At 41.2% G+C, this 23,012-nt stretch overlaps 1 protein-coding gene across 3 annotated transcripts; it reads left to right on the top strand.

Moving 5' to 3' along the window:
- Positions 1 to 1,006: 1,006 nt before the first annotated feature.
- fam13b (family with sequence similarity 13 member B) lies at positions 1,007 to 22,672 on the top strand (the record flags this gene model as incomplete). 3 transcript variants are annotated; one of them, XM_024284117.2, is given in 17 exon segments in its annotated part: positions 1,007 to 1,051; positions 3,318 to 3,413; positions 3,694 to 3,820; positions 6,326 to 6,423; positions 7,934 to 7,985; positions 8,110 to 8,239; positions 11,498 to 11,569; positions 11,918 to 12,188; positions 12,258 to 12,396; positions 13,539 to 13,620; positions 14,186 to 14,374; positions 17,539 to 17,753; positions 18,064 to 18,147; positions 18,722 to 18,817; positions 18,901 to 19,256; positions 20,953 to 21,054; positions 21,188 to 22,672. In XM_024284117.2, coding segments are annotated over 17 exon segments (2,278 nt in total), but the record flags the coding sequence as incomplete, so codon positions are not given.
- Positions 22,673 to 23,012: the final 340 nt, after the last annotated feature.

The following is a 23,012-nucleotide window of genomic DNA, read 5'->3' as shown; positions in this document are numbered from 1 at the left end:
CCTTTAACATCGATGCTCCAGTGTTTATATTCTTTGATGTACTGTAATTGTTTAAACGATCAACGTCATTCCAATAGATTTTAATGGAGAAAAGCGGCTCACGCCGCTTTTCTCCATTAAAATCTATTGGAATGACGTTGATCGTGATAACAGTTGAATAGTTACGGAATGTTAAAGATTTTGTCATTAATTATCACCGGCGACGCCTCAGGTGTTCAAGGGTTAAATTTCAATTGGAAGTTAAATATATGAATAATGAAAAAAATCAGACTTAAAATCAAATATTTTATATAAAAAGTATTTTTCTGTCAAAATAATTTTAACTTGACCATTTTTAGGTAAGACCATTTTTCCCCCCCTAATGGCAGATTATTTTTGCTTTTTTTTAAATAATTTTTGCCTGTTTTTGTAGTACATAATAAGGGATAGGAAGTAGAAGTAGAAACAGCATCAAATCATGATAGACGACGATAAAAAAATAAGAAATAGAAATGTTTTTAAATGATCTTGCAAAAACCTTTCTCGTATACACATGCACACACAGCATCAGCTGTTGTTTTTCCCAGACCGTCTTTGATGCACAGACACATACTCATCCAACTCGAGGTGTGAAGGACTCTTATATAAGTTAGCAGTTCTAGCTTACCTGTCACCCAGCGGGTTTGCCAACGCAGCGTAAAGACCACACACACACGTGCACGCACATGTGCTTGTGGAGGAAGATGCAAGAACAAAGACAGCGTTGCCCACACCCTTCAGTCTCATTAGAGGGATCTCTCTGGAGCCTAAACAACAATCGAATCGGCGCCACTCTCCAACTCGTCTTTGTTTCTCGGCTAATCAGCACATTCTGTAATGAAACCATGCAGAAGGATATCACTTATGACTTTCAAACATTTTTGTGTGTGAGGTTAACCTCTTGATTGTGCATTTATTCTCTTTAGTAAAGACTTTTGTCCTGAAAGCTCTGTGTGATGTTCTAACCATGTCCTCCGTCTCCCTGCAGCTCCCACCTCTCCTCCATATCCATCCTGCCAGCTGACTCAACCGAGTAAGTCCACTCCTCCATTCTACTCACATTCACACGACTCTGACCTTTCACATTCATTCACACTCTTGTCCAGCTAAATTGGAAGAATTATCGACATCTATGGCAGAGAAAAAACAAAAAATATTTATGCAAAACAAGAATCAGCCACACAATAACCGATAAACAATTTAAGACAGAATCAAACTAACGAGGTGCTAAAGACGAGTGGAGGAGAATGAATTCCTGAGATAAAAGCCTTTCAGAGCCAGCAGGTGTTTGATTACAAACCTCCACTCGATCTCTGAGGACATGATGAGCAGACCTGTGATAGTTTTCACTTCTGTTGAACATGTGCTGTTTTTAAAACATCCTCCAATAATATCGTGACTTAACAGCCCATTGGTTATAATTTAATCAATTTAGTTTTAAAATCCTACATACATATTTCTTCCTTTGTTGAATTTATTTTCAAAACTTTTGTTCTAATAAAAAGTCATTTTGTTGTAGTGATTTAAATTTAACAAAAATTGATCTTTTATTGTTAAAATGCTAAATTCTTCCAGCAAAAATACCCCCCCAAAAGTTTTTTTTTCGCTTAAAAATACACAAAAAGTTATTCTACAAATATGGATTCTTGTTGTATTTTGTAAGTTAAGATCAATCTGAATAATTTATTTTTTCAAACATCCTTTCTCACCTCTAAGTCTGGAAAATCTCCTCTGAAGTTTTAGTTTCTCTTTTTCAAAGTTTGATGCTGTTTTGTTAGAAGTGTATTACATCTGTGAGTTTTTCTTCAGGCTGTGTGAAGCTCCGATTGTTTACAATGATCTCCATGCTTCTCATCACTAAGGAAAATGCAGATCCGTCCTCTTCGGACTGTGATCCTGAGACAGCTGTTATGGTGGATGTGTGCATGTTTGCAGGCTCACTGTAACTCTGCACGTCCTGCACTGAAGTGTTCTCAAAGTTTACACACAGTTAATGTCACTCAGTGATTTCAAGTGTTTCTGGTTATTTTAAATAAAGATAATTCACAGAGAGCTGGGGAATCAAACTAAGGAAACTGTTGAGAAATATATGATCATCCCGAGTCCAGTAAATGAGGCTAAATAAATGAACCGTCAGTGAGTGAATCTGCTCACATGTCTGTGCAGAGGAGGTCACACTGTGACTGCTATCATTACCTTTTATAGAGTGTGGAAGCCTCTCTCTCCTCTTTTTGCCTCTCTGGCTCCAGTTTAAGTATTAAACTATAAATTTAACTATAAATCTGTCTTGATCTGGACCAGCTTTCACACCCTGGAGGAACTTGGTTCTTATAGGCTTTGAATGTCTTGGTAAAAATACTCTCTTTAGGGTTAGTTTTGCATATTTTTTTATTTTTACTTATTGGTTGCAAATATTTGAGCTGGTTTTACACCAACGAGAACTTGATGTTGGGTAGAGTTTTGTCTTCTTTTTAACTGTAGTCTCTGGCTAAAGCAAAAGGAGGAATATCTTTTTAGAATGGATTATTGTAATTCAGAATTGGTTTATTTCATCAGTAGAGAAAATAGAAGGAGATGATTAAAGTAAAACTATGTGATTCTTTGAAGACCCGTCTCAAATGAAATAGTGTTTTTAAAATGTTCTTGTAGCATCATGATGGAGAAAGAAGGTTTAGCTTAAAATTTCATTTGAATGTTACCTTATTTAAATTGTTGGTGGGGTTGCTCCCCAATAGTAGTCACGACTGCAACTTAGAGACGAACTTCAGTCGTTCTGCAGAAATCGTCTTAGAAAATGACAGGTTTTTTTATTATGGCAAAAAATGTCTGTAATCCTAAATAATAGACTACGGAACACTGAAATTAAAACAGGATCAGAGGGGGAATTAAATGAATATGCACAACATTTTAGGATTTTTTTTTTTTGATGAAAGACATTTTGCTGTTTCCTGAAAGCATGGTGCATCAATGAGAAGGTTTTAAAATGTGTCATTCTTTTCTCTTTTTGACTATTTTAATAAACTTGAAAGAATCGTATAGGAAAAGAAGCCTTGAAGACCTGTTAAATAAACCCAAAAATGCTCCTGGCTCTGCTTTAGGAAGTCTTTTATCTGAGGTGGAGCTCAACCTTGAACCAGTTGATCTGAATTCTGTGTTCTTTTGTTTGAAACAACTGTTACATTCTCAGTTTTTAAGTTGTGGTTTAAATCCACAAACAAAACGTTAGTAAACATTTGAGGAAACGGTGGGTAAAGTCCAGCTCTTTCCTAACACTGTGTTTGTTTCCTCTTTCTGTTCAGTATCATTCAAAGAAGCATCAGAGCAGCGGTGGAGCATCACTTCTTAGAGCTGAAAAGCTCCATCACCCACGACCTCAGCAGCTACGACAGCCAGGGGTGAGAGTGCAGGAGGGACTCACACACCACAGCAGCTGCACACACTAAACCAGAGATCCACACACCTGCCAGCAGAAGCAAAGCATCACATCAAATGTTGTTCTGCTTTGAGCTCCGGGTTTCAAAGGTTCACAGATGGTGTGAAGAGAGGAAAGACAGAAATCTTCACCTCCCTGGTTGCAGTGCACTCTTTGGACAAAGCAGGAGTTTTAGACTCACAGTTAGCTACACACTGGGTTTAGTTTAGGTCCATAATGTTTTCTTCTGGATTACCTGACAGGGTAAATCCTACTGAGCCAGAAGACCATGGAAATGAAGAGCACCAAGCTGACCCAGAGGACAGGCTCTGCAGCCCGGGAGAGGATGCTCAACCGCCAGAGCAACACCAGCAACCGACCAACACACAGGTCAGTGTGAGGCATCACGACAAAAATGACAAAACAAAAGTCTAATCTGTTCGTGGCACGCAGGTGTCAGATCAACATACAGGGTTCCTGCAGGGTCTTACAAAGATTTAATTTATGAATTTGGAAATAATATCTTAAAAAGCCTTAAAAATGTCATGAATTTTGATATCTGAACTTTAAAACATTGTGCTGCTAGAAATTTCCCCCGTTTCACATTTCATGTCAAAAGTTAAATTTCTTCAACTGAGATTAATTTGATTAAATGATGCAAATAAACATCAGGAAAACCACTAGTAAGCCGAATACCCACCTCCTTTTGATAAAAGTAGTGCTCTAAAGCATCACGGCACAGAAAACAAACAACAAGATAAGAAGCGACAGTTTTGATCAGAAAATGTAAAAACAATTATAATATTTCAAATTTTAAAAATGGGAATATTTAAAAAATGGGAATGAATGAATAGAAGGAAATAATTTATGAAATGGGATGTAGTCTAAGAAATTGGTCTTAATTTTGGACATGCATGTTCTTAAAAAATCGTGAATTTAACTTGAAGAAACTTTTAGGAACTCTGAACATACAAAGGTATGTAAGGGGGAAGTAAATGAAACACATGGAATGGATTTCTGTTTTTGACACTCCCTAATACTGAGGAAGCAGCTTGTAAGTGTAAGTGCACGCCCCTGACTGTTAGAATTTAGACTATGTCGCCTGAATGGGAGTCCTACAGGCATTTACATTTCATCTCTACTCCTTGTGTTTTGGGTATTTGCGTTATTAATGAGCCAGTACGCACACTTTACCATCATCCAGCACCACATGACAGCATCACCCGTATGTTATAACTGTGAGAAACTTTCATTATCCTAACAAATACTTCTTGATACCTTACCACACCCACAACAATGGTATGATCCATTTTCATCACGTCCCTTCTCAACCCAAAAACCTGCAGCACCCGTACAGATTAACCCTCGTTTGGATGAGTGTGACTGAGGCCTTTCTATTTGGAGGGATTTAATGTAACTGAGGGCAGAAAAATGGGAACTTTCCTCTTTGGTTGAAAATAAAAACGACAACACACAAAACATGGCAAACTTCAGTACTTTCTGAACAAAAAGTCTCATGCCGCTCTTGGTACGGCGAGGACCCGCAGCACGCTGCCCATGGTTAACCTCCTTCCTGTTTCAGTGTGTTCCAGAGCTGGATGCAAGATAAGATCAGCACAGTTCATCTTTGTTCTGCACGCTCTGTTGCAGAATCTGGATTTTTCCCAGAGAGGGAGTCAACAACTTTTCCAGTTTCACAATCACACACAAAAGCTCCTTTCACAAAGTTTATATCAGTTGCATACAAGACTACACAAACCCTCCAAAAAAACCTTATCGTTCCTTTAGAGTCTGTTCTTCTAGTAAGAGAGGAACAGAACGAGGGTGGATCGGAGCCGCTTCTGTGTGTGTGGTACTTAAAGGAACTAATGGTTGGAGCTCCTTTCCGCCATGGTTCCTCTAGAGCACGTGTGTCAAAGTCGAGGCCCGGGGGCCGAATCCGGCCCTCCGGGTAATTATATCCGGCCCTCCAGATCATTTTATTTTACCGTCAATAATGGCCCGATATTCTCTTGCGCTTGTTTCTAACTTATAATTTTGAGAAAACAAATGTTTATGGAGAGTAAAATACTGAAAGTTATTTAAGGTTTAAGTTGATTTATTCTGGAATAATATTCCTGCCTTTTTATTTTTCATAATTATGTTAAGTTACAGTTTTAAAGTTTTAAAAATATTGTTTTAGAGTGTTCAGTTGATGTTTATCCTGTTCGGCCCGCGACATAAGGTGTGTTTTGGGTTTTGGCCCCTTGTGCGATTGAGTTTGATACCCCAGCTCTAAAGAGGAGAAGCAGAGATCATGGCTGATACTGAGATGTTCTGCTCAGGAAGACTCATGGAGTTTGAAGTATCTGATGTGAGCTGCTCTGGTACTGCATTATATACCAACAGACATTAGGTATAGTCAGAAATCCCGCTGGTTTCAGTGGAGTGGTTGTTTCCTGTTGGTTATTTCCCTCTGAATCACCATTCTGCTTTTCACAAAATCTGACTTACTGACAAGTCCTGTCATGTCTCATACCTGCATGACCTTCAGGGTCTTCTCTCTTCATTTAGGAGAACACATAGATGTCCTGGAGTAAGAAACGGCTCTTTTCTGTCTTAGTTTTGTTCTCAGATCGGAAGTTTTCAGTTTACGGGAACATTTATTCAGACGACCGTTTCTGTTGAGCTTGGGAAGTACCCAAATGTGTATTTTTACTGCACTCTTTCTGTTTATGGTGAAGTTCCCTGTTCACAGGCAGTGAAACATCAGCTTGTGTTAAATTTGGGATGTGCCTCTTTGTGTGAGCAACTTCATGTCGTGGCTTTGACTCTCCTGCACTTATTCATCTAAAGCTTCAGATTGATCCGTTTGTCTCCCGATAGGTGGTAGATGATTGTTTTTCTGTGTTCCAGGACTCTCTTGGTTCTGTCACCTCCATGGAAGAGGGCTCAGGAATGGACATAGATGCCAAGGCTGCCAGAGATGCTGACAACAACTTCAACACTGCCAGGTGACGAGCTTTTCTTTTAATCCATCGCCTGAAACGATTAAATCATTGTTATTGGTCGTGCTATTAAAGCAGTCTGTCGTTAAAAGACTAGCGATCATGTCTGTCTAAGTATAAGCGTTTGTAATTTCTAACATTTCCCAAACCTTCCTGTGAAAAGCTAGTAAGCATTGAAGCTCACTCAATAGGCGAATTTAACGATTTGTCATTTGGAGGGAAATAAAAGGAATTTAAATATGTTTAATTAATAAATCATCCAAGTTTCCATCTTCAAACACAGAAGACTTATAAATAGTCTTCTTAAAATGTTCATATATTAGGTTTTCACATCGGCAAATGGGTCATATTTGCAGTTTAAAAAAGAAATAGTTAACATGTTGTTCAAATTGTGTTACAGTCCAGGCGCTAGACAGTCCCCCACTAAGGTCGGGAGTCTGCAACCTGAGGCACATATTAAGCTCATAATCTAATCTGTGCTGCACAGTAGCTCTAGTTGTTGTCATAATTGTATAATTTATCCGGTTTGATTTGGTTTTGAATTCAACTAAATTTGCTACAGCATGAGAATCTTATTTAACAAAGGGTGTATTTTATTTTAAAAGGAACTTTTATGTGTAGCTGTCAAAACTAAAGAAGTTTTAGTTGCTTTTTATAGAAAAATATAAAACTTGTATCCAGTGTCCACACACGTATTTCTTTATTTGCGTTTCACGTATTTGCGGGATGTATGAAAATTTTTCGTCCAAAGGAATTGCTGGTCTGCTGAGGTGTATTTCCTCACAGCGGAGCGCCTTTAACACCAGAGCTCCAGTGCTCATGTTCATTGATTTACTGTAACTTTTCAACCGTTAACACGATCAACGTAATTCCAGGAGATTCTGAAGGAGAAAAAGTCAGAAAAGTGACAGAATGTTAAAGATTTTGTGTTTAAAGGTTAATCAAACAGGACAGTTGAAGGCTGACTCCACTCTCAGCCCAGATTTGAAAAATGAAAAAAGGGGGCGGTAGGCTGAGCAGAGGAGGTGTGGTCTGGATATGTGATTGACAGTGAGTTTAGCTTGAGGTAACTAAAGATTTGTCAAAAATGTGGCAATGACCAACAGACAGCACTTTTAAAGCCCCATTTCTAGAGGTCAACAGCCAAAAAAAGTTGATTTGGCCTCGGATGTCACAGGGTTAAAAAGTGTGTTCAGAGTGGATGTCAGAGTTGGGGACTCGGCGGTCATGCGCTGAGTTCAGTGGCAGTGAGGCTTTGAGTCGGTCTGTGTGACTGCAGTGTGACTCTGCCTCAGCTGTTCCTGACTGGTTTCACACTCTCAGCGCGCTGTGACTTCACATCACATGAAAATAAACACATTTTTCCATATAAATCGGCACATAAATCACTAAAACTGTTGTCTAGAATCAAAGTCGAACCAAGTAACTTCCTTTCCAAGAGTATAGAAGTGTTGTTTGTATTTCTGGAGTAAATTTTAATGTTTTTTTGAACTGGATATTGTCTTTCTGTTTCCAGTCAGGACAATCAGCCGCTTGACAGCATGGAGCAGACTATCACAGTGATCAGTGTAAGCATGCTCTCTGTTCTTCTAGATCTGATACAGCACTTCATCTCCTTTTGTTTCTCCTCCTCCATGACCTTTTTCACATCTTTCTGTTCTTTTTTCCATGATCCCTGCCCTCTTCATCCAGGACTCTGACGTGTCCTGCTGCGACCAGAATGCCAACACCAGCGAGTCCCACAGGAACCAACCATCGTCATGCCAACAGAACCCCGTCCAGGACTCTCACCTGCAGCTTTTCCCTGACAACCAGTGGGAGGGTATGTACTAGATTCTCCAGCAGGGTTTCTTCGGTATGAACAGCCCTTCCAAATAATAGTACTCTTAAAATATATTCGAAATGGGTATAGACACCAAATGGACCTTTGGAATCCTAACGGAGCACTTAAAGAACTTTCACATTCTCAGTTTCTAATGACATTGTTCTTTATGTTGACACTTGAATGAGCAGAGTGAGGTTGAATGTTCTACTGAAGGACACATCCATCCACACCAAATTCCAGAGGATAGAAAGGTCAAAGGCCAGGAAGAATAAGAAAAACGTATTCAGTAAACACAGTGACAGTCTTTTTGTTTTATTCGACAAAAAACAATTAAGAATTCCTATTCTTTCTTCTTATTTTGTGTATAACGTGGTTTCAGCTTGTTCCAAACTTTGTTTTAATCTATTTAAGGTGGCAAACAATGATATAAAAGTAGTGCAAATTAATTCTTCTGTCTCAGATAACTGTAAATAACTTTGTCTTTGGGCATCTATGGTGATTTGTTGCTGACAGCAGCAATTAAACGTACTGACCAGACCCCAATTTATTATTTATCACTTTCATCCTATCGTCTACGGTCCTTGACTGTTTCTCTTTAGACCACTAGATCCATTTTTCTTTACGGCTCAAGTTGACTTTGAACAGTCAGAAAGTCCTGCTGTTTGTTTTTAGGACAGAACTCTTTGAATGGAACACTCCAAAGCTGCAACATTTTCTTATCTCAGCATTTCTATTGTATCCTCATACATTCTTTCTACTTGATTCACATTTGTTGACACGGATTATGTAACACCTTAAACTAACTTTTTGTCAGAGTTTTCAGACCAGGTGCAGCTCACCTGCTGGGATCATTTACTAAAACCTGATTTAAGTCTGGATCTTTTTACTAAAGGTTCCCTTAAACCAGGGGTATCAAATCTAAAACACACCTTAGGTCGTCGGCCGAACAGGATGAACTTTTATTGAACCCTCTAAAACTACATTTCTAAATCTCTAACTTTTTAACAGAATTATGAACTAGATATATAACATTACCTGCGATAAAACTAGTGTGAATGCTGTAAGCTGAATTTGGCCACTGAAGATGCTGAAATGGATAGCTAAAAATGCTGAAGATAAAAGCTGAAAACGCTAAAGCTAATAGCCAGATAAAATATTAGCTAAATGCCAATTAGCCTAAAAAAAAATCTTAAATTAGCCAAAACAGCAGGAATGCAGCTGAAATATTAGCTAAACTCCAAAATAGCCTAAAAAATCTTAGTAAATACCAAAATAGTTCAAAATCTAGCAGAATGCTAATATTTAAAACTTTTTAACATAATTATGAATAATTTAAAAGGCAGGAATATTATTCCAGAATAAATCAACTTAAACATTAAATAACTTTCAATATTTTACTCTCCATAAATATATATTTTTTCAAAATTACGGTACACAAGTTAGAAATAAGCGTAAGAAAACATCAGGCCATTGTTAACAGTAAAATCAAATGATCTGGAGGGCCGGTCCGGCCCCCGGGCCTTGACTTTGACACATGTGCCTTAAATGATTGAGTTTACCAAATTCAAGTTACACCATTATCCATCTTGATTTAATTTATTTAGCACCAAGTTCACAATTATGAAAGTTGGAAAAAAATGTTTCAATAAATGAAAAAACATTTTTTCGGAAGTTGAAAGTATGCAGTCGGTCATTTGCGTTAAAAAAAAAAAAAGAAAAAGGAAAAAAGAAGGTGTCATTCTTGCTCAGCTCTACAGCCATGACTTGACATAAAATAAGCAAACCATGACTCAGCAAACAGGACTCCTGGCAGATTCTTAACTCTGGTGTTGGCGGTTCCTCCTAGTGTTGCTTTGAGAAAATTATCAGACTTATTTGTTTTATGATAACTGGAAGCAGACGTAGGGAATTAGCAGCTGTTATCCTAAAGCAGATGTGAGTCCCAACCGGCTGAGGGGCAACAAATAAAAAAAAAGATTAGTTCACCAATCCCCTCTCTATTTGTCCAAAAATACTTCCTAGAAATTATATTTTTAAATTTAAAGACCAAAAATTAACAAATATGGCTATGAGATCCTCTCTGTCCAAGATGGGGTCTCGACAGAATCAGCTAAAATTAAATGAAAAAGCACATATTACAGTTGAAAAATAGGAAAAAAATGTAGATTAGTCTATATATTTTTCAAACTCGGAAGTATGCACTGTAAGCTTGAAAAAAAAATGAAAATTTGAAAAAACTCTGTAGTGATAATGGAAATTTTAAGTGCATCAAAAGGCTAAGAAAGAAATTAATTTTAAAAAGCTGACATGGAATAAACAACAGCTATTACAAATATTGGTAACTATTTTAGGTTTTATTGTTTTTTTTATTCAAGTTTTCAGTATTTCTATACATTTCTTTTAAAATAATCAATTTTTTTAAGTTTACAATGTTTGCTTTTGAGTTTGAAACTATAATAATTTTGTATTCTTTCAATTTTGCATTCTGGTTTTTATTCACTAACACCTGAGGCGTCTTAAACACAAAATCTTAAATCTTTAACATGCTGTAACTCGCGCCGCTTTTCTTCTTCAGAATCTACTGGAATTATCGTGTTAACGGTTGAAAAGTTGCAGTAAATCAAAGAACATAAACACGGGAGCTCTGATGTTAAAGGGTTAATCTGATGCTGACGTCATCTCATATACCACTTTCAGGACAAAATAAAACACAAAAAGGACTATTCACACAAAAATACTAGTTTTAAGGTTTTTATAATATTAGCCTTTTATTGAAAAGCTAAATAAATATGATTATTAATTATAAATTAAAGATGAACATGAACAAATTCCGGTTATTCCTTTAGTCGGTTGTCTTTCACATGATTAATCATGAACTTTCTCCACACTCCATTTACTGTATTTTTTGGACTATAGGTCGCCTGTTGAGTTCTCAGTGACACTTTGGAACAATTCTGTTAAGGCGCTTCTTCTGCTGTGCTGCTCTCAAATGCTGAAACACACACCGACAGTGCCCTCTAGTGGTTGTTTGTGAGAAAATGTTTTTTTTAATGTCACATTTAAAAACATGTAAAAAAGCATTCCTTTTACTCCAAAAACTACAGTAAATGTTTTTCTCCATGGTCTCTCTGTTCTGACACATACATTAGAGCTGTAGACTCTTGAATGGCTGCAGGCGAGTGACATTGTTCTGAATGATTGACCTCCCTCTCTCCCTGTCCTTCCTCCTCTCTCTTCTTCCTCCCACCCAAGCAGCATCACCCCCATCCCATCTCCACCTTCCTCCCATCGACTTCTCATGTATGCACCTGCAGAAGGAGGGTCAGGGTAAGTGGTTTCACGGATACGTCCATTCCCCCTCCTCTGTCACTGTCACACACCTTTAAAAAAAGAGGGAGGTTCTTACCTCTTGCATGTGAAGCGCTCTTTCTAATATCCGAACTTGCTGAGTGGTTTTTTATGCTGCAGACACTGCCCTCTCGATAACACAAACACTCTTTTCTGTCATAACCCCTCCTACACACGACCTTTCCTCCCTATTTCTCTCCAGCCCAGCTTGTTATCATAGAGTCCAGACTCTCTAAGGCAGAGATGCAGAGGAGTGAAGTGAACCTCCAGTCTTTCATGCTCATTCAGCTCTTCCTGTTCTGACCTGCTGTTACTCTTCTCCCGCAGACCCGGTTCCAGCGTTCAAATCATGGCAGGACGACAGTGAAAGTGGAGAGGCGCAGCTCTCCCCGCTGGCAGGTCGCATAGTTCCTCTCCCCCCGCTGCCCCTGGAGGAAGGCGGCGAAGAAGAAGAGGGGGGAGGAGTTCAAGATGACTCCCTCTCTTCGTCTCGCACACACCCCCTCATCCTGGCGCGCCGCTTCCTGGACTTCGGAGCCCACAGCACCCACCGTTTCCTCCAGGACTCAGACGCCACCTCACCCACCAAAGCGCCGAGGTAGGATGAACCGAGAGTTCACACAGGAGGGACTTCAGAGGAGCCCGGCTCATTCTGGTTTCTCCTCAGGCCGAGGCGGGCGTCGTTTGGCTCCAGAGACGTGATGAGAGGAGATTCTGTCACCCATCAGCTCACAAAGAAGCTTCAGCATCTGAAGAAGAAAATCAAGCAGTTTGAAGAGCAATTTGAGAAGGAGAGGAACTACAAGGTACACACTGTTCTATCTTCCTCCTCTCGACTAAAGCATCTGACAAAATAGAAGACCAATACCATAAAATATAGTGAATTTGATTACAATAAATGCATTTTTATTATCAAAGCTGGGAATGTTGCTACAGAGAAAGCTGCTATCCTCAGTGTTAACACAAAAATGTGAATGTTTTCGTGCTGCTAGCAGGATCAGAGGAGGATCAGCTGGAGTGCAGATCACACCTACTGGTCATTTAATGCAAAACAAAATAATCATAACTATTAAAACAACAAATAAAAAAATGCATTTTAGGCAGATAAAAAAATGAAACCTAAACATTAATCAACGTTTCAAAAAAACAAATGAAATGTTAAAAAAGTAGGAAACCGGAAACATTTGGAACAGTAGGAGATCACTGGTCATATGATGAGGTCTGAGTTTTTGTGAGAAAGCAGAAGGATTTTTTTACTCGAAATATGGTAACGAGTTGATTTTGTTTTGATTTCTAAAATGTAATGTTATTTTTATTATTCATTGTTTTGTTTTTTTAATTGTCATTATGACCTTTAATGTTTTTGTGTTTAGTGATGTGATTGGCACTACAGGGCCACTGTAGATCGGTGCTCAAATCAAATCAAACTTTATTTATGAAGGACTTGTCATATATGTGTAACTCAAAGTGCTCTACAAAGTAGAAACAAGTTTCAACTTAAAAACCAAAAACACAGATCTTCACTCACACTAGGGCTGGTAGTCACTGGGTACCTCACGATATGATACATGGCTCACGATATCGATGGTATCATGATATCGATGGTATCACGATACATGGCTCACGATATCGATGGTATCACGATACATGGCTCACGGTATCAATGATATCACGATATCGATGGTATCACGATATCGATGGTATCACGATACATGGCTCATGATATCGATGGTACCACGATACTGTGATAATTAGTAAAAAATAAAAAAAAAATCTCTAGTAGCTCAATATATAGAACACGTATATCAATAGATATTTTTTAGGAAAATATATCCCCATTTATTCTTTAGCTTGAACACAGTCACAATAAACGACTTTTTATCTGATATCTGAAGAGAGAGCTTCTCATCCTAATGTTTTCTCCGGACCGTCCCCTCTGTGTCTGCAGCCCTCCCACGCAGAAAAGGCAGCTAACCCCAAAGTCCTCAAATGGATGACGGACCTCACCAAGATCCGCAGACAGATTAAAGGTGAGTGTGTCGTGCTCTCTCTCCTCTGAATGTGCATGTGTGTGTGATTGGGGGTGGGAGGGCGGGGCAGCCTGCTCCAGGCGGGACAGGCTGACCTCCTCCCACTCCCTCCCCGCCCTGTGTACGACACGGCATGTCTGCTCCTCCTGCAGACATGTTCATGTTCAGGGCTGGCGTGGCTCTCACATGCGTGGCTCCCACCCTCCAATGTGCTGGTGCGTCCTTGTGAACCCACATCCATGACCTGCCGGGAGCTCAGGAAGGTGAAGCGACCACGGAGCGGAAACCAAACCGGAAGACTGTCAAATCTGACCCGTTTGGATGCACAGGAGTGGTGTTTGTCGCTTCACCCTGCTGAGCCTCCCGCCCTCTGCCTGTTCACCACCTCCTCAGGAGGTGGCTGCTCTCCCCTGTGGAGGCTGCAGGAACATTTCTCTTTGGTTTCAACTCAAACTGAAAAAAATACAAATTGAAAAACAAATAACACGAGCACCCGCTCTCCGCTTTTCCTCCCTTCTCCCCCTGACGTCCAACGACCGATTGATTGATTGATTGGCCAAACCAGGACGCCAGCACCACCTTTTACCCAGAAGCACGCTGAGGCACCAGGCTTTGCTCCATTCACACAGACGCCACCATGCTCCCACCTCCCCTTCCTCCTACTCCTCCTCCTCTATCTGCTCACCTCCCTGTCACACTCTCACCCCCCTGCTCCACCCCTGCTCAGGCCTCAGCTGTAGACCATTTGACCTCAGTAAGTACCACCCCCTAGTAAGTAGATGTTACAAACACCACTCAGTCACAGTGAGGCTGCCTTGTGAGAGCATCTTGTTTGGGTGGGTCTAGATGGCGTCACATTTCCCTCATAATCATGTGACTCTTTTCACTGGAGCAGAATATTCCTGCTCTGTTCTATTGTGAGCAATGGAGTGGAGAACCATGCAGAACTTCATTGTTCTACAGGAGAAAGCAGACTCATGAGAGTGTAACACATCCTCACTGACCACCTCTAAAAAACTACAGATTGATCCTTAAAGTATCACTCTGATCATCTTTTGATCGTAAAAGTGTTCCCAGTGGTGTTTTAACCAGAAAAGTTGCATTATATCCTGGGATAGTGCTAGTGTGAATGCTTTCTGCTAAAGATGCTGGAGCTGAAAAACAACAAAGAAAAACAAAGAAATGTATTTTAATTGCTGAATGTCATGAGCATGCTGAACGTTTTGATACCAAACTTGCATAATTTGCAGAAATTGCACAAAGAATTTGAAGAATTTTATGAAAAAAAATCACAATATTGCTAAAATATTCACTTAAATTCCAAATTCGCCCAAATAACCAGATGCCAAATAAGTCAAAAAAGCTACAGCGTTGCTAAAAAACCAGCTTAACTCAGAATTAGGTCAAAAAACCTCAGCAGATGCTAAATTAGCAAAAAACTTTAGCATTGTGTTAAAATATTAGCTAAACTCAAGAATAGCCTTAAAATCCTCAGTAGCATTGATGTCATGTTGAACATTTTAATACCAATGTTGCATAGGCTTCAACGTGTGCAAAAAAATTGGTGATTTGCATGAAGAAGAAAAAAATAGCAAAAATGACTTAGATGAAATTTATACCAAAAGTAAAAGCATGAATTTCATGAACATCCTGAATGTTTTTAATTGCATAAGTTGGAGGAATTTAAAAAATTCCCTTTCATTTTAATAAGAGCTCTCCTTTTAGCGGTGCAGCATAAAAGGTGATCAATATTGAAGCTATCCAGCCGTTTGGATCCAGATTCCAGCTCAGACATTAAAACTAAGACGTTCATGGATCTATTTGTCTGCAACTGGATGCATCGGAATGAAGCAGAGCAGGAAGTTTGTGGTGGTTGGTGGAGTGAGGTTCTGGCTCGTAAACAGATGGATGACAGGATGAGGGGGTGGGCTTACTCCACGCCAACAAGTTCGACCGCAACTCGGAGGCAAATTTCTAGCAAAGTCCTGCTGCTCTGCAGAAACTATGCTCCTCAAAACGACACCAAATTATGGATTCAGGCCAAAAATGACACTCATGAAAAGAACGTGTGTATCCTTGAGATGTATTTACGCTCTCATGAGTCTGCCTTCATACATGTTTGCTGAGAAGAGGGCAGTTCTGCTGCTGCTGTGTGATTCTGAAAGGAAAGCTGACGCCTTAGATCTGCTGTTCGGGCCGCATGCTGGCATGACAGGACTTTAGAAACACCAGCAGGTCTTCATCCACATACACACATGGACATGTTTCTGGAAACTGCTCCATGTTTTGGTCTTTAAGGTTATTTTTGAAGAGTAGTTGGTCCTGACCTCATACCTGTAGAGGGATGGATGGAAGAGTTCAGCAGGAAGTTTCTGACTGATTAACAAGATCTTGGAGAGTGAGAGGAAATCTGAAGAATGGAGGTGAAGATTTCTGGTTCCATTTGAAAGAGGAGGGAGACGTGCTGAGTTGTAGAAACTACGGAGAAATAAAACTGATGAGGCGCAATGAAGTTATGAGAAGTTAGACTGAGGTCAGGAGGGAACATTTGTAATCTTTGCTTTGAGAATGTTTTTGAGGAGGAACAGAGTGGGTCAGATGGAGCTCCGTTTGGTCTTTAGATCTAGAAAGTCTTTGAGAGAGTCCAGAGAGAAGAGCTGTGAGCATCTTATGATGAAGACTGGAGGAATGGAGAATAACGGAGTTTTAGAATTCATTGTAAGAGAGCTGGAAGACATCGGTGAGATGTTCTGTAGGTGTGACAGAGGAACTGAAGATGGAGGTGGGATTCCACCCAGGATCAGATTTGAGCTCGCTCTTGTTTCTGAGGTGACGAATAGACTGAACAGATAGGGCGGGCACAAACCATTATTTCAATAGTCGACTAATCGTTGATTGATTATTTCAATGGTTGACTAATCGTTGATTGATTATTTCAATGGTTGACTAATCGTTGATTGATTATTTCAATGGTTGACTAATCGTCAATTCATTATTTCAATACTCAACTAATAATTGATTAATTATTTCAGTGGTCAGTTGATTATTTCAAAAGTCAACTAATTGTTGATTATTTCAATGGTGGACTTATCGTCAATTTATTGTAACCATTAGCTGACTAGTCGGAACGTTTGTAAACTGAAATGTAAAGACTTTCTAGAGCAGATGTTCCCGTCAGCAGAAATTTCACTCCGATGAGGTAGAGGTTGCAGGGATTCACTGAAAACATTTAGCTAATGAGTTTGCTCTCTGTTTGCACTAATGTTAACTTATCTTAGACGACAAACGTTGTCATTCTCAGTCACAACGTGTTTCCTCTTCAGGTGTTCATGCATCACTGTAGTTCTGCTATGGAACACAAGTTCTGCCTTGCAGATATTGCATTGGACACCTTTGCCTTTTATTTATTTATTTTTTTCCCACTTTCAAGCTCCGTATGGTACCTGAGTCTTCCTAGAACTTCCTGTGACATCACTACTGACCCAGATTAGCACTACTGTTGATGTGTCAAAGAGAATGGCAGACAAGGGATTAGGAAGTACGCGGCGTAGTTTTGAGATAAAAAATATAAAAGACTAATCGACTATTATATTAATAGTCGACATAGTCACGACTAATTGTGACAGTCAAACAGGTATTTCTATGGATCGGCACGGCTGCAGATGACATTGTGGTCTGTAGTAAGAGCAGGTGGAGCTAGAGAGGTGGAGGTTTGGTCTGAAGAGTTGACTCCTGATGGGAGCAGCTGAAGGATGAAGAAGAATGGGTTTTGTTTGTCATTTCTGTTCAGCTTTTGTCTTTGTGGTTCGCTCACCTCCACCTCAGCAGTCATTAAACAGATGCATGATGGTCCTTCTGTGTCTCTCTTCCGTTCACATTTTGTTGCCTCGTTCTCACGGCTCTTCCTCTCCCCCCTAGATGCCAAACACTGTGCTGAGAGTGAGCTCGGCCCGCAAACTCGCCCCCGTAGCAACACCCTGCCCAAGAGCTTCGGCTCCACTCTGGATCAAGGCCTCAGCGACACAGCAGTGGAGGTCCGAGGCGCCCACCCCACCAGGGAGGAAACGCTGGACCTCATTCAGAGGAGGGTCAAAGGCAAGCGGCAGGAGGACGGCTGGCCAGACGACATCAAGGTGAGGAGACGCTGTAGAGAAGGAAGCAGCGTGATACTCCATGCATTGGATTGGTCCACATTAGACACATGGGTCTAATATCACTGAAACAGGAGAAAACGGAGATCTAGATAAATAAAAAAAAACAATCATCCTTCTGTTTTATGAATCAAAAACCAAGTATCTGATCATGTAGTGCACATGTGTCAAATCATTTTATTTTATTGTTATTAATGACCCCATGTTATTTGTGTGATTGAGTTTGACACCCCTGATGTAACACCACAGAAATGTTCTCTTTGGATTCTTATTTCTCCGCCTGTGTTTGTAGAAAATGACCAAAGAACAGCTGTCCTGCGAGAAGATGGTCCTACAGAAAAACCTGCTGCACTACGAAGGCCTGCACGGTCGACCTGTAAGTCCTCCACGCCGCCGTCAGCTGGAGTAGGGACGGGTGTCAGACATTGGTGCTGAGTGTTTATAAAAACTCGGATGTCTGTGCTTCATTCAGGCGTGTCAGTCATATTTTAATCTGTTTTGCTTTATAATTCTAGCCAAATATTTTACCTCTCCAGCGATTGTGGGCGAGCTCATATAGGTTTGGCTTTGAGGGTGGGCGGAGCTTAAGTCAAAATCCCAAAGAAGAAGCGAATCAGAGTTGGGCTGAACTTCACCGCAAAAGATTCTAATTCAGTGACTTGATGGATAAGAGTGACATATGCAAGGCTTAGAAAAAAGACTGTTGCCATGGCAACTGGTGAGAAAATAAAGCATTTTAGACAAGATCAAGCACTCTCCTTCACGTTTTTGGAAAACTATTTTTTTTAATTATTATTAAATTTTTGAAGCACGGTTTAGGCACCAGAACTGTTTTAAAGTTTCAGTTTGGCACTTGCACCAAATACAATCCATCAGTACCCGTCCCTAATCACCCATCCGCAGCCCGGAGCTGCACACCAGGGCTCACCCCATCTCCTTTGCTCCCCCAGGTCACCAAGGAGGAGCGTCTGGTGGTGAAGCCTCTGTACGAGCGCTACCGGCTGGTCAAACAGATGCTCACCAGAGTCAGCATCACACCCGTCACCGTAAGAACCGCCACCTCCGCCGTCGTCACCGCCCAGCAGAGGCGCAGCGGCGTCAGCTGAAACTGTTCTCCTCTCCCCTACAGGTGTCCCCCTCCAGCAAGAGGCGGACCCAAACCCTCCAGCCAATCATCGAGGGCGAAACCGCCCATTTCTGGGAGGAGTTTAAGGAAGAAGAGGAGGAGGAGCAGCAAAAGGCTGCGGAGGAGGAGGAGAGGGAGGAGGAGGATGAAGAGGAGGAGGAAGGGGAGAGCAGCGGGGGGGAAATGCAAAGCCCCGATGTCATCATGGCCTTTGACAGCGGCACGCCCACCGACGTGTCCGTGAGGAGCCAGAACCCCGCGGACGGACAGAGCCACTGTCCAATGACCGACAAGATGGAGGAGGGGTCGGGGAGGCTGGCTCTGGACCTGCGGCTGTCCAGCTCCAACGCCTCGTCCATGTAAGGCTTCGTGAGGCTGAAACCAGCCCACATCATCCCCCCACCACCACCGTGCTTTACACTTACTCCTGACATTCTGTTTGTATAGCTTTTCAAAAAATGGGTGTGAGTGAAGATGCTTCACCTCTGGCTCCAACCAAATGAAGTCGTCATTTTGTTGTTGTTGTTATTTTACGTCCGGATACTTGAAGGAGCCGATGACTGTTTCACAGCGATGTGATCTGCAGGAAGTGAAGCCGGAAGGGACACGGAGGAAACTCCCGCTGAGCCTGTAATCTGCTGGGCTGTAATTAAGTCAACATCAGCTGTGATCAGCTCAGGGCTCCAGGTGCTTAGCGGTGCAGGAACACCATCCTGACACCATGACTCCACTCATGGCTGCACCTCCTGCACGACTCCACTTTAGTGTCCCCAGATAGACTGTAGCAGTACTCTAAGCACACGGACTCGCTGCTGAGCGCTGTTCTGGTTCTGACCCGTCTCTATGATCAGTTCTCTGTGAAACACGAGGGAATTCAACAAAGTATTTGGATCAGGGGTTCTCAAAATGTTTTTTAGCAGAGGACCAAATTAAGAACTCGACATTAGACTGTGGGGCAATATTGGTGAACAAAAACTGTTTTTAACAACTTCAATGACCAAGCAAGATTTGAAACATTGTCTTATCTGAGGAATATCATGGTCAACATCAGACCTGTGTGAGGATACTTTCAGCAAACATTCTCTTACAAACTCCCCGTCACTGAAGGGCTTCCTAAGCCGGGGTTGTGCCGTGGTACGTTTCCCCTGCCAGAGTAGATTTCCCCGCTCTCTGGTATTGTTTTGTTTCATTGCACTCATACTTTGTCCCAAAAAGCATAAAAAAAGGTGAAAACAGATTCTATTATGAGGCTTTTAGGAGTTTTTAGTCATATTATTTGCATATTTTTCCACATATTCTTCGTAAAACAGCAACTTTTTGTGTTAAAAAATTACCTTTTGGCTAATTTAGGATAAGAAACCTGATATATGAAGGGACTTTATTATGGAAGCATGTAACAATGGACAATTAATAAATAGATTTTTTTGGGGGGAGACTGGATCAGCTACAGCTTACAAAATCTGTTGTTTAGCGTAGAATATTTTGGGAGGGATTCAGATATGACTATAAACTCCCCAAAGCCTGTTTGGGACAAAAAATGAGCGTTACAAAACAAATCATTGATGCCTGAGAGCGAGGAAACACATTCTGGGGACTTGGTACAACATCGGGCCATTTCCAAAGCTGCAACGTCATTGTTGTCCGCTTTGCTTGAAAGCACCTTTACCAATCTTTCTATTTTCTGCAGAGGAACTGACTTAGAAAATGTTGTCTGCCCTCTAGTGGTGAAATGAATACACTGTACCTTGACACCTGGGTGTAATGACCTTTTTATTCCTGCAGGTGTCTCCAGAAACTAAAAATATAAATGTTTTTTCCATTGACTGTAAAAATAATAATTCTTATATACAGTCTATGGTTTTTTCCAATGTACAGCTGGTTTAATAACCATCAATTATGAATTATTGAAGGCCACTAAAACTCTTCGGGCCGCACTTTGATGCTCTGGCTCCCGAAAGGGACGAACTGTTAAGAAAGTGAACTAATGAGGCTGAATTTGAAAGTGCTGCTATCAAATGAGCAGTTTCTATAACTACATATCCCATCATCCTCCAGGCCAGAGCTGCTGGAACAGCTGTGGAAGGCTAGAGCAGAGAAGAAGAAACTGAGGAAGACCATCCGGGAGTTTGAGGAAGATTTTTATCAGCATAATGGACGGTAGGTGGGACACACCCACATCCTCCACGTTCTCCGATGGTTCCCACCAGCAGCAGCCTGAGATGCCGACGCCGCTTTTTCTTTTTTTTTGTGTCGACTCCTGTATGACCTTCCTCCTTCTCCTCCTCTGCAGGAACGTCCAGAAGGAGGACCGGGTGCCCATGCTGGAGGAGTACAGGGAGTACAAGAGAATCAAAGCCAAGCTCCGCCTCCTGGAAGTCCTCATCAGCAAACAGGATTCTTCCAAATCCATCTGATCCTTCCTCAGAAAACCGCTCTCATCGCACATTTTAGCCGCCGTCACTGCAGAGACCCCACCTCCTCCTCCACCTCCTCCACCAGCAGCCTCCACCTGTTTGCTGAAACAAACTGTGAATCGCCGAGTCGGTTGACCGGCGTCGAGAACATGCAGATGTTTCCTTCAGCGTGACGTCACTCCGCCGCCGCCATCACGTCATATCACCGTCATCATCAGACTGTTTGCACTCGTGTGGATTGTTTTATCACAGAAAAAAAGAGGATTTGTGACTTTTGATGTGAGGAAGTTTAGTTGTTGGACAGCAGAGGACTGGCATTTTAGACCCTCCTTCTTTTGGAAGGTTCACACTGAAAACGCCGCTTCACCTTTTAAACCTCCACTCTTGTTTTAGCTGATTTCTAAAAGACTAAACCGTGACGGACTGAAGCCGGCGTCCTCCACCACACACTGTTGTTGTTTTGTTTTTTTACCGTCACTTTTCAGACGCGCCGGTCCTTCCTAAGGCAGAGAGCTGTTTTCCACGGATGCTTGGAGCTGAGTTGAGCTCAGAGTCGTCATACCTGTGTTACTTTGAGGTGAAAGGGGCGGAGCTTCCTCCATGTCTTCTTTGCTTTTTTTCTCTGAATCCAGCAGCTTGTTGACTGCTGCGTCGTAAGTGGAAAAGATCTGATCAGATCCGGAGAAGTCTGATTTCCTGCTGGCAGGTGAAGCGAGAAGCGAAGGCGCCAACAAGCTGGTCTTCCTGTTCCCAGGCTTTGCTCAGAAGGCGTGGGCGGAGCCACGCCGTGCGTAGGAACTTTGGGGCTGAGTGTTTGTTGGGACTCTGATGTAAAAAGATGTTATTTGCACAGCATTCACAGAATGCAGCCCCCCCGTGCCCCCTCCCCTCCTCCCAGTTTTGCATTTGGAAAAATGAAGCACTACTTGTATATGGAAACACTGAACGAAGAAAAAAACTCAAAAACAGTGAATGTCAGAGATGTTTAAATTATTATTTCAAGGCTATCCCCTTTTTTTGTTTGTTTTTGTGACCCCGCCCCCTGTAAACCCCGCCCAGCTTCTTCTTTGTGTGTACTCACCCTCTGTTAACCAGCTGTAGATGTTAGTTTTGGCCGTCGGCGCCGCAGATCGCACATGAAGCTGCTGCGTCGGCGTTTTGTCGCTCTGTGTAAAATAAGCTAAACTAGAAGCAGTACTGTAGTGAGCTTGCATGGCAACAGAGAACATAATCGTACGACAAAAGAAAATCGGAAAAAAAATCACACATGTATTGTTTTCACTATTTGTGCCATGAAGAAGCAGCAATAATAAAAGTTTGCGTTGGATGTTTTAACCCATGTGGGGGCGTGGACGACAGTCCGTCGACTCATGTGCGTTTATTTATTCACTAGACACAAGTGTTCTTACTCATAAAAAAATATGAATCGCAAAGGATGATGGGAAATGACGGATTCACTGACAACAGGATTTCTGAAGGACTTTTCCTTCAACTTTCACAAGTACTTTCCAAATTCAACTAAAATGGTTTTTAGCTCTACATTTGACTCATAAAAAATAAAATATGAATTGCAAAGGATGATGGGAAATTGCAGTGATAACATTCCAAATTTCTCCAAAAACCTAATTTCTGAAGAGTTTTCTCCAACTTTCACCAATTTTTTTCCCACATTCTACCAAAAATGTTATTTTTTTAGCTCTA

This window comes from Oryzias melastigma, linkage group LG10 (genome assembly GCF_002922805.2).
Source record: "Oryzias melastigma strain HK-1 linkage group LG10, ASM292280v2, whole genome shotgun sequence".
Lineage (NCBI taxonomy): Eukaryota > Metazoa > Chordata > Actinopteri > Beloniformes > Adrianichthyidae > Oryzias > Oryzias melastigma.
Note: the sequence above shows the minus strand (reverse complement) of the source record. Positions and strands in the feature narration are given on the sequence as shown.